Source organism: Salmo trutta, chromosome 10 (genome assembly GCF_901001165.1).
Source record: "Salmo trutta chromosome 10, fSalTru1.1, whole genome shotgun sequence".
NCBI classification, from domain to species: domain Eukaryota; kingdom Metazoa; phylum Chordata; class Actinopteri; order Salmoniformes; family Salmonidae; genus Salmo; species Salmo trutta.
Window position 1 is genome coordinate 35116714 of NC_042966.1, and position 12687 is coordinate 35129400.

Consider the following 12687-nt stretch of genomic DNA (forward strand, 5'->3'; position numbering starts at 1 on the left):
ACGCAATATGTCACGCTGTTGTCCATGTTTATTGGCAAAGACTAGTAATTGGGCAAGGGTTGTTTATACTTTTTGATTCAATTAGATAATCATCACTAGAGTTTATTTTCAAAAAAGACTGATTTAACAACAGACTGATTGGATACTGTAAAAACCTACTAATACTACCTGGTAGACTCCCCTCACAGGAATATGTTTCATTCTATTCCGTTCCAGTATTCTAGAATAGTGTGAAATACTGCTATGTGGAACTAGGTCAAATCCTTTACTCGTTTTCTTTCTGATTTGTAGGACTATTGTTGCTTTTTCTTCCTCATAACGTTTGTTTGATCTTTAGGATAATAATAGCCATTCTCTGTAGTCTAAAATTGTACCGTTTACTACCAATTATTCTAAAGGTGTTTTAACTAGTATGAATAGGTAGTGTACTGTTTAATGTGGGATATCACTGCTTGTACAAGGCATCATGACTAATTGCAACCTGCATTCTTTTATTCCCGTTAGAACAGTGTTGAGGTGTTGGAGGTTTGGATAGGATGACAAGCCCACTGTCCCTATGGAACTGACACGTTGGATAGCTACAGATGGACTGGGAGCATTCTTAATCCCATTGTTTCATTTATTATCTATTCTTTTCTAGAGCCCCCACAGAGGGCATCCTTAACCCATTGATTCTTGAAAATCCACATGATACATGATTTTCTTCCTATTTAATGCTGTGTTCAACACGGTATAGAGGAGGAGAAGCTATAGATTAACCTACATCAGAAGAGACAAATCTGCATGTGTGGATTTGAAAAGCATCCTTTTTATTCCATCCCAACAACGTATTGTATACAAAGGCTTATGTGACTGTTTGTTGTATTTGTTTTGCTGTGAAGTGAGAGGTCGGTTTTACCAGGCTCTCAGTTGTGTTAGCGTGACAGATTCTGCATCAATCAGCGACGGTCAGGGCAGGACTCTCACATGCTGTGGTCGGCACATTTCAGAGGCACGCCATGAAGACAGCATTAATAGCCAGAGCGCTCGCTCTACTGCCAGCCACACAGCCCCACTCACGCAAAACGTGCTCACACTAATCTCCCCTGACACGAGGGGAACAGGATGGACTACTGGCTGGTTCTTATTATACCTCGGTGGTTCTGTGGCCAAGGTCACCGTCTGATTGGTAGCCTTCAACACCTGTTTCAAACCCTCCTATTGTTACCAGTTAACGTGGATATGTGTGGACATTGAGGATACTAAGGGCAGAGAGTCTGGTAGCACCGTTCTATCCTCATAGTTATGCCTAGTTTCTTCTGGTTATTCTGGTCTACTCATGATGCTGGCTGTGCCATCTCAATTCGTCATTAAAGTTGACGAGTCTCTGTTGGCTGTGATAAAATGGGACTTCCCCAGGTTGGACATCTGTCTAAATCCCTCTCTCTGGCTCTCCCGGTGTCTCTGGAACAACATGGGTGTTCTCTCTATTCCTGTCGTCACTTGCTTGGTTTGATATGTGGAACATTTGTTTCCCTGCAGGATGATGGCATCCTGAAAGAGATTGACATCAGCCAGCACACCAAAGAGGGATTTGAAAAGGCAGACCCCTCCCAGTTTGAGCTGCTGAAAGTGCTAGGCCAAGGTTCCTATGGAAAGGTAAGCATATACCTTGATTAAGGTGTTTGGATCTACAGTATGTTATACCTACTCTGTGTTGTATGTGTACTATACATTTGTGACCATTTCCCCTACTGTTCAATCTGACATTACTGTTACTTTTGCAATCGGATATTCAGATATTTTTGGGTGTGTGTATTAGTATTGTATTTGAGAGACATTCTACTGCCTTGTTGAAGCTAGTAACATAAGCATTTCACTGCACCTGCTAGAACACCTGCAAATCTGTGTATACGACCAATAAACTTTGATTTGATTTGATATTAATCTCATCCACAGGTGTTCCTGGTGAGAAAAATCAGAGGCTCTGACAGAGGACAGCTTTATGCCATGAAAGTGTTAAGGAAAGCAACGCTAAAAGGTACTTATTATGATACTTTCGAAGAGTTGGATGTTTTTCATCAGCTCCATCTTGCTAAGATCGATTATTACAGTAAACATACGTCATCGGGGTATGATTGATTATTGCAGTAAACAGACATGATCATGGTATGATTGATTATTACAGTAAAATGATCAGGGTATGATTGGGGCAGGAAGATTCTAGCGGTTAAGAGCATTGGGCTAGTAACTGAAAGGTTGCTGGTTCAAGTCCCTGAGCCAACTAGGTGAAAAATCTGTCGGTGTGCCATTGAGCAAGGCATTTAAGTTGCATCTGCTAAAATTATTGATTATTACAGTAAACAGACGTGATTGAAGTCCCTATCCAGACAAACTGTTTTTCTACATAAGTAAAAACAATATATATTATGTTTCCTATACTCAGCAAATCTCAGTCAAAAACATTACTTTTTTTAATCAGCTCTAAAAAATGAAATGTAGCCTTTTGTCCCTGTCTCAGGAAATTGAGATGATGTCCTCCTTGCTTACATAATACAGGCGCAGCTGCAGGAGTGTCCTCACTGCAAAGCAGAGAGCCATTGCAAGAGGAAACTGGCATAATATTCTGCATTGCAGTACAGGTGCTTGAGGGGAGGCTTCCAGTGTTACGATTTTAACACAGAATAATTCATAAGGAAGTAGCTGACTTCCATTTCACAGGTGACCTAGGAAGAAGGCTTAGGTAATGCAGATAGATTAGCAGAACTACGATGTTCCCACTGCAGGACCAGATAAGTGGCTGACTAGTGAGGGAAATGCCTTACTCATGCATGGTTGGGAGGTCTCATAGTTTCAACAGTTTTGACAGTATAGAAATTCGAACCTGAGGTATTTTATACAGTATCATCGGATACCGGCCCAACTGTAAGGGTTTGAATATGTATAGCTTTCGTCAACATCTATTCAGTTCTACAAGTATCTTAACTCAGTACTGCTACTTTGATATGCGTTGTCTGTTTTTCAGTCCGGGATCGGGTGCGGTCCAAAATGGAGAGAGATATTCTGGCTGAAGTCAATCACCCGTTCATAGTCAAACTCCATTATGGTGAGCTTATTGACGCGAAACCATGTTCTGACTGGCACACATACAACCATGTTCTGACTGGCACACATACAACCATGTTCTGACTGGCACACATACAACCATGTTCTGACTGGCACACATACAACCATGTTCTGACTGGCACACATACAACCATGTTCTGACCGGCACACATACAACCATGTTCTGACCGGCACACATACAACCATGTTCTGACCGGCACACATACAACCATGTTCTGACCGGCACACATACAACCATGTTCTGACTGGCACACATACAACCATGTTCTGACCGGCACACATACAACCATGTTCTGACTGGCACACATACATAGAACAGACACTGACATGTCTGAACTGAAAACCCTGTTTTTAAAACAGGCAAATAATTATGTAACCAGATTGTTTTTATTTAGGTGATGTTAGAATGGGTCTGCCATCAGACATCAGGCAGAAACACATTTTGATATTAAATGTAGTTGGTACTTGCATTGAATAACTCTCCAAGCGTTTTATAAAGCTTGGCACGTCTCTCTAAACATTTCAGTGACGTCTGGAGCCCTTCAGACAGCGAAAGCCGTCACTCATCTCAAAGCACCTCTCCTCCTTGTTTATCAGCATGCTCTGAGTAAACAGAGAGTATTGCTCTGAGTAATTCCACAGCAGCCCCTGGTAAACAGAGAGTATTGCTCTGAGTAATTCCACAGCAGCCCCTGGTAAACAGAGAGTATTGCTCTGAGTAATTCCACAGCAGCCCCTGGTAAACAGAGAGTATTGCTCTGAGTAATTCCACAACAGCCCCTGGTAAACAGAGAGTATTGCTCTGAGTAATTCCCCAGCAGGCCCTGGTAAACAGAGAGTATTGCTCTGAGTAATTCCCCAGCAGCCCCTGGTAAACAGAGAGTATTGCTCTGAGTAATTCCACAGCAGCCCCTGGTAAACAGAGAGTATTTGTCACGATTGTCATAAGGAGTGGACCAAAACGCAGGGGGAAAATGTATACTCATCTTATTTTTTATTTGAAGAAGGAAAAACAAAATAAACACATACTAGAAATAACATAGAAATGCAGTAACATAGAACATAGCCCAAACAACCCCGAAACACCCTAAACAAACACCCCCTGCCACGCCCTGACCAAACTACAATAACAAACAGCCCCCCCCCCCCCCCCCCCTACTACGGAGGTGGCTCAGGCTCCGGCCTTACTCCCCAACCTAACCTGTCCACCCCCGCTAACTGCTTATTATTATTTACCCCTCCCGAAGTCTCTGGACTAAGGCGCATCGCTGGAGACCTCGGGCTGGAGGACGACTCTGGGAGCTCCGGACTGGAGGGACGACTCTGGGAGCTCCGGACTGGAGGGACGACTCTGGGAGCTCCGGACTGGAGGGACGACTCTGGGAGCTCCGGACTGGAGGGACGACTCTGGGAGCTCCGGACTGGAGGGACGACTCTGGGAGCTCCGGACTGGAGGGCCGTCTCTGCTGGCTCCGGACTGGAGGGCCGTCTCTAGACGGGGTACTGTCGCCGGAAGCTCTGGACGGGGCACTGTCGCCGGAAGCTCTGGACGGGGCACTGTCGCCGGAAGCTCTGGACGGGGAACTGTCGCCGGAAGCTCTGAACGGGGACTGTGCACTGAAGGCCTGATGCGTGGGACTGGCTTAGGAGGCGCCAGACTAGGGACACGCACCACAGGGCTAGTGCTAGGAACAGGACAAACTGGACTGGGCTGACGCACTGGAGGCCTAGTGCGTGGGGCTGGTACTGGAGGTACCAGACTGGAGACACGCACCCCAAGGCTAGTGCGAGGAGCGGGAACAGGACGTACTGGACTGGGCTGACGCACTGGGGGCCTGGTGCGTGGTGCTGGCTTTGGAGGCGCCAAACTGGAAACATGCACCTCAAGGCTAGTGCGAGGAGCGGGAACTGGATACACTGGGTCATGAGCAGGCTCCGGCGGTCTGGAGCGCACCGCCTGCACAACCCGTCCTGGCTGGATGGTAACAGTAGCCCTGCACGAGCGGAGTGCTGGCACAGGGCGAACTGGGCTGTGCAGAGGCATGATGGCTGCCGTGCGTAGAGCAGGCGTAGGGTAGCCTGGGCCTAGGAGGCGCACTGGTGGCCAGATGTGCTGTGCAGGCATACTCCTACCCGGCTGGATGCCCACTCTAGCACGGCACTTGCGAGGAGCTGGGATCGCTCGCACCGGACTGTGCGTGCGCATGGGCGAGATCGTGCACACTTCCGCATACACCGGTGGTCTCATGATCCGTTGCTCCCCATAATAAGCACGGGGAGTTGGCTTAGGTCTATTGCCTGACCTAGCCAATCTTCCCGTGTGCCCCCCCCCAAAAAAAATATTGGGGCTGCCTCTCAGGCTTCCTTGCCAGTCGTGTACCCACATAACGTTCCCGGTCCTCTCCAGCCTTCCTCCATGGTCCTTCTCCCGCTAGTATCTGCTCCCATGTCCATGATTCCTTATAGCTCTGCTGCTGCTCCTTCCTCCGCTGCTTGGTCCGTTGGTGGTGGGTAGTTCTGTCACGATTGTTGTAAGGAGTGGACCAAAACGCAGTGGGAAAATGTATACTCATCTTCTTTTTTATTTGAAGAAGGAAAAACAAAATAAACACGTATACAAAACAAACGACTCCAAACAGTCCCGTCAGGTGCAACAAACACTAAACCAGGAAATAACTACCCACACACCCCCATAGAACAAACACCCCTATAAATAGGACCTTCAATCAGAGGCAACGAGAAGCAGCTGCCTCCAATTGAAGGTCAACCCAATAAACACCACATAGAAATAGACCAACTAGAAATAACATAGAAATACACTAACATAGAACATAACCCAAACAACCCTGAAACACCCTAAACAAACACCCCCTGCCACGCCCTGACCAAACTACAATAACAAACAGCCCCTTTACTGGTCAGGACGTGACAGTATTGCTCTGAGTATTGCCACAGCAGCCCCTGGTAAACAGAGAGTATTGCTCTGAGTATTGCCACAGCAGCCCCTGGTAAACAGAGAGTATTGCTCTGAGTATTGCCACAGCAGCCCCTGGTAAACAGAGGGTATTGCTCTGAGTATTGCCACAGCAGCCCCTGGTAAACAGAGAGTATTGCTCTTAGTATTGCCACAGCAGCCCCTGGTAAACAGAGAGTATTGCTCTGAGTATTGCCACAGCAGCCCCTGGTAAACAGAGAGTATTGCTCTGAGTATTGCCACAGCAGCCCCTGGTAAACAGAGAGTATTGCTCTGAGTATTGCCACAGCAGCCCCTGGTAAACAGAGAGTATTGCTCTGAGTATTGCCACAGCAGCCCCTGGTAAACAGAGAGTATTGCTCTGAGTATTGCCACAGCAGCCCCTGGTAAACAGAGAGTATTGCTCTGAGTATTGCCACAGCAGCCCCTGGTAAACAGAGAGTATTGCTCTGAGTATTGCCACAGCAGCCCCTGGTAAACAGAGAGTATTGCTCTAAGTATTGCCACAGCAGCCCCTGGTAAACAGAGAGTATTGCTCTGAGTATTGCCACAGCAGCCCCTGGTAAACAGAGAGTATTGCTCTGAGTATTGCCACAGCAGCCCCTGGTAAACAGAGAGTATTGCTCTGAGTATTGCCACAGCAGCCCCTGGTAAACAGAGAGTATTGCTCTGAGTATTGACACAGCAGCCCCTGGTAAACAGATGCACTCAACAAGCCAAATAAAAGCAGTACTAGAGGAGGAGACCATATTATCAGTTTTTCTATTTACATTTTGATCTCAAAATTAGACCAGGAAAGAAAGATTTCCCTTGTCACGCATGCCTTGAAGCAGTACACCCTCTCACAAAAGTCTAATTCACATTTAGAGTGTTTTCCTTTTATTCCATGTCATGTAGCGAAGGATAATATGTGTTGAGTGACCATTGTGATGTTGTTTTGGCCCAGCGTTTCAGACGGAAGGGAAGTTGTATCTGATTCTAGACTTCCTCCGAGGGGGAGACCTCTTCACACGGCTTTCCAAAGAGGTCAGTCAGTCATGTTACTCACTGTGAGGGCTTACTGCTCCCTAATTCACTGTTTTATTAATGCATTCAATCACCACATGATGTAGTGTGTCCAATCAAAACACCTTTGGATCAATGGGTAAAAGAAACGAATGTCTCTATCATAATCCGTTCAAAAGTTATTGGAGTTGTTACCCTTGTAGGATGGCCAATATTAGGATGACTAAATGAATGGAGGCCACATTATAGTCACAGCTTGGCTGGATGCTGTGCGAGAATGAAGGCTAACTGACAGGCTCACGGTTGAACTCGTCATCTTTCTTCTCAAATTCAGAGGGCATAAAACAATATAGAGGTAAGATAGATATCGATTTTGAGACATAACATGGTATTTTCATATTTTAGTATACGGTTTTCATATTAATGCAAAATTCCTGTTCTTTTTAGAAGAGTTCTGACAAAAACAAGCGTATCTCTGTGAAATGTCAACTGAACACTGAGCGTACCGCAATCATTTTATTTTCAAAGCCTTTTACATTTAATTAAGAATGTGTCATGGTAATTTTGACTTTTTGCAACCCACGGAAACAACTTTGCAGACAGCCACCACAGCAAATCCTAAAAGGTTGCTTCGAGAAAGCAGCAGCGCTCTGATTATAATATCATTGATTATAATTACTGCATCATTAATCAAATTTCACACAATCAGTTCACACAATCAATCTCCAATTGACTTGGGCACATTTAGAATGCTAAATCTCTTGGTGCACATGTCCCTGTGATTGAATAGGTACAGCATATTTCGAGTTATTCACAATTTGTGTGATACATTTTTATTTAATTGGTCACCAATGAGTCAACAGCCATGGTAATTTGACTAATAGAGTAAAAACCATTCCAACATGTCATTTCTAAATCATGGCCCTTGAAGTATCAGTATATAGGTTTTCTTGCCTTTATTGACAACAACAACAAAAATGCATATTATATATGTGTAGACGAATGGCATTCTGCCCTCATGACATTCTGCTCTGATGGCCAATTATATATGTTCAATGCCGAGCTATTGATGACACTTCTCAGCACAGCGATTCATCATGCCACTTTGGGGCCATCACTGTGCACCACAACGACCAATGTAAAAACTGCCTCTCAGCCATTATATTTAGCCTCCCTGTGAAGGCATTTCAGAGCTTGAGCCAAGTAGGTGTTTCATCCATCACGCATGCTCGCTCTCCAATGCTTCTGCACTAGTTCTGCGACTCAAAACATTAGGTCCGTCTGATTCAATCAAAACATGGTGCCATTGACAGGAGTGTAGCTTCATCAAATAATTTTCCCCAGTGATCAATAGCCTGGTCAATGTGTGTGTTTAATAATGAATGGGCTGCTGATTTTCTTTAGCTTTATTTAACTAGGCAAGTCAGTTAAGAACAAATTCTTACTTACAATGACGGCCTACCGGGGAACAGTGGGTTAACTGCCTTGTTCAGGGACAGAACAACAGATTTTTACATTGTCAGCTCGGTGATTCAATTCAGCAACCTTTCGGTTACTGGCCCAAAGCTCTAACCACTACGCTACCTGCCGCCTCTATGATTGGGTCCAACCACACTCTGAATGATATTGGTTTACCTTAATTGGTTTTGCTTTAATCTTGCTATTCAGCATCTCTGAATGTCCATGTACTGTATACAGAGTGAGCTGAAAGAAGAACTTCTGTAATAAACAGTGTAGTGTTTTCAAGTAAACAACCCAGGTTTATTATTATTATTTTTGACCAGTCCTTTCATCTTGACATTTCTCATGCTCTTTCACTCAACTTAATTGCCTGTTTGCACCAGTGGGCCAGACCTCATCGCAGAAACAACCTCAGTCCCGATCAGTCAGATATCTCCTCTGTTCTGTTGATTCATTACTCCTGAATCCATCCACTAACCCAGGGATAGTCAAACCATGGCCCGCAAGCCCATTCAATCTGGCCCGTGGCGAGTGTGAGTAAAAAAAAAAAAATACATATATATATATATATATATATATATATATATATATATAGTCAAAAATAATATATTTGGGAGGTTCAAAAACACTCCAGGCCACACGTGAAGGTCTACAACTACATAGAAAGTGTGTAGAAATGATAATGGAACGATATATTTTCAAATAACTACCCTTTTTCTGGCCTACAAATTGATTTGGACAAACAAATTGGTCCTAAAAACAACGTGCAGCCCTCCGTTGCATTTCGAAATCCCAATGTGGCCCACAAGTAAAAATGATTGCCAACCCCTACACTAATACCGCTATTATGAATACATTAAAGATAACAATGCCTGTGATGGACTGGAGGAAAAACAAGCATTTTCTTTATTTTGCTTCCTTGCTTATCTTACTATCGATTCAGTGACTCATATTTCCAAACCTCTCCTAGAGTACCACCAGCCATTCTACTTATTTGTTCATATCCAACTGGCACACCTGATCCACCTGGTCAACTGATCATCAAGCCCCTGATTGGTTGAATCGGGTGTGCTAGTAGGCCTGCTGGAACAGATCATATATAATGAAGTGTTGGGGTGCTTGAGGGGAGTTTTACCAAATGATTAAGTGGATGGAGATTATTATTGCAGAATAAAAACAACCTGCTGTCCGTATAATAGACCACCAACTTTGTAAACGCATTCATCCATTCACCCATACTTCCTAAAACTACTGCCTCTGATGTGTCATCGTGACTACTACCAATTCTGAAAATGATAACAACTGGAATAAAGTTGAACTTAATCTGTAAACAATTTGTCTCTTTGGATTTAAATGTGCTCTACTGGGCAGAGAGACATGTGGGAATTGAGATGTGAATTAATTACTGCTGGTCTTGGAATCAGTCATCTGGAGCAGCTAGCAGATGCACGGGTGCTGGCGGGACCTTGTTACTTTAACGGCAATTCAATTTTCTCCTTGGCACCGCAGGGTTTATTCCCCAAACAAATTCTATTTGGGAGCTAAATCAATCTTACTGTGGCTAAAATTAGCTCTGTAGTAAACAAGGAGAGAAGTCAACAATCCATGCTCTGACTGAGGAAACTTGGCAAAGGTTCTATGACATCCTAAATGCAAATATTTTGGGTGAGGTTCCAAGCAGCTGGCTATGTGATCAAGTTAATGAGTTTCAATATGAGTTCAATCTGTGGCTAGTGCTCTTGTTTTGCTCAGGCTACCTGACATTGGAATAATGGAAAACTGTCTGTTAACTTTGATCTGATTAAAACACATACATTTAAAACACATGAATTTAAAACACATCAATCTAAAACACATCAATGTAGGCTACTCTTAGGTTTTAAAAAGATTATATTTTATGTTCACAATCATATATCACATGTGTACTGTTTGCATATTGTCAATGACTCATGAACTGTCACTGGTAGTCTTTCTCCTTTGTCCATTTGCAGGTGATGTTTACTGAAGAGGATGTGAAGTTTTATCTGGCTGAGCTGGCCTTGGCCTTAGATCACCTTCACAGTCTGGGCATCATCTACAGAGACCTCAAACCAGAGAAGTAAAACACTTGTACACCCACTGACTGTACAGTGCCATAGACTACTTCTCTGTTCAAAGACCACCTTTGTGGACCTGTCTGGCGCAGATGGTAGAGCGTAGCGCTTGCAAGGGTTGTGGGTTTGATTCCTGCTGTGTTGAACCATACCTAAAATGTATGCACACATGACTGTAACTTGCTTTGGATAAAAGTATCTGCTAAATGGCATATATTATACAGTTTTTACGCATGTGAGCGCTCAAATACACTGTTTCTTCATCTCAGAGATTTATGAATATTCTGATTGGGAATGACCAAGCACATAACTGCATTGGATTACTGGAGCACCATCTGATTTGATATCATATAATACTGATCCAGGAGTTCAAACAAGGTTGCTGCTCTGTGTTGCTGCCTACTCCGTGCCTATCAAAACAACTCTGGTGCAATCAAGGCAGCATCTGTCTGTCTCTTTTCCGTGAGCACATCCTTCTGTTTATTCTGAAAGGGCTATCAGAGGGCTTTTACAGTTGATGGAAATGTTTGACGACCTCCAAATGCATCAGTCAAGCATTTAGGCCCTTGAGATATTAAAAGTGTCCACTTTTCCATGAAGCTCTATTTTTCATTTTTTCCATGTTAACAATGTGGAATGCAGGACTAGTAAATTGGCTCTCAGGGGGATTTGATGAGAGGAAATAAATTAAGAGCTCTCAGCCTGCTCCTTGATTTCTCTCTCCAATGGGAATAATAATAATAATCATCATCATCATCATCATAATAATTGATGTGTGAAGGTGTCGTGTCTTTACAGGTTTCATTTTATTAACAAAAATATATTTCATTAGTACATACTCTTATCCAGAGCGAGTTACAGTAGCGAGTGCATAGATTTCTCCCATACTGGTCCTCCATGGGAATTGAACCCACAACCTTGGCATTGCAAGCACCATGCAAGCACCATGCCACAGTGGATTTGCAGTGCTCCTCCTTTTTTGAAGGTCGAGCTATTCCCAGCTTTACTGTTGATGATTAATGACAGCAACCCAAGGGCAACAGTGTGCTGTGCACAAATCCATTTGTTCTAACAAACAAACACTCAATAAATGTGTGGGTGACATGTACTGTGCAGAGAGGTGTAAAGATTTTATATACAGTATTTCTATTATACAGATATACTGTATATTGATGTCACATTCCTTCCCTCTACAGTATCCTTCTTGACGAGGAGGGCCACATCAAGATTACAGGTGACTAAAAACCGTTTTGAAAAGAGATTAGTAGTATTAGTTGTCCCTTGGAATAGCAGTAGTCTCTCTAGTACATTGAATACATTAAGCCCATTGCTGGTGGCCATTTTCCTCCGTCTTTAACATCAGTCCCTTTGTGTTTTAGATTTCGGGCTGAGTAAAGAGGCAACAGACCATGACAAGCGAGCGTACTCCTTCTGCGGGACGATAGAGTACATGGCCCCTGAGGTTGTCAACAGAAGAGGACATACACAGAGTGCTGACTGGTGGTCATTTGGTGTCTTAATGGTATGGACTTCCCTCCCTTTCTTTTGATAATGTATTACACACAAACTATAGCTATTGGTTGGCTGCAATGTTGCTGCAACGCAATCTCCGGGGCAGAGTTTCATGTAGTGAAATTATGTTTGCATCCAGTATGTGGACGTAGCACTACGCATACAGCCTGTACGACCAGATGTGGGATCTTAATTTGATCACTTGGTTGTTGCATAAAATGTTCCTTCACAGCAGGAACTGCAAACTTGTAGTGCATTCCAGGTTTAAAAAGGCTTATAAAGTTTGTAATTTCCACTTTAACATTTCAGACTTGATTTTCCCTAACGAAAAATATATCAACCCTATAAAAATGTACATTAATTAAAATCGACATCAAAACCTTACAAATAAATAACTGTTCCTTTTCATTTGTATTAGCACTTTGCATTTTCACTTTTTGTATTTTATTGAGCATGGATTAAATGAATTATGATATTTTTGCATCTCGGCTTCCTTGGGGTATTCCTCCTCGTGGTTTGGAGTGTGAGTACTCTTTG

General features: G+C 43.4%; 1 protein-coding gene across 7 annotated transcripts in view; it reads left to right on the forward strand.

Annotated features, from left to right (window-relative positions):
• The window catches only part of LOC115201621 (ribosomal protein S6 kinase alpha-2), a 58973-nt gene that overhangs the window by 20928 nt on the left and 25358 nt on the right, over positions 1-12687 (forward strand). For 6 of the 7 annotated variants that reach the window (XM_029765400.1, XM_029765401.1, XM_029765399.1 and 3 more), the window contains 7 exons: positions 1522-1638; positions 1939-2020; positions 3005-3085; positions 7026-7105; positions 10537-10643; positions 11835-11872; positions 12018-12160. In XM_029765400.1, the coding sequence (XP_029621260.1) occupies positions 1990-2020; positions 3005-3085; positions 7026-7105; positions 10537-10643; positions 11835-11872; positions 12018-12160 (480 nt within the window). In that variant the 5' untranslated portion in view covers positions 1522-1638; positions 1939-1989. Of the gene's footprint in view, positions 1-1521; positions 1639-1938; positions 2021-2538; positions 2622-3004; positions 3086-7025; positions 7106-10536; positions 10644-11834; positions 11873-12017; positions 12161-12687 lie in introns of those variants that run through there. The other variant, XM_029765402.1, reaches the window with a different exon arrangement.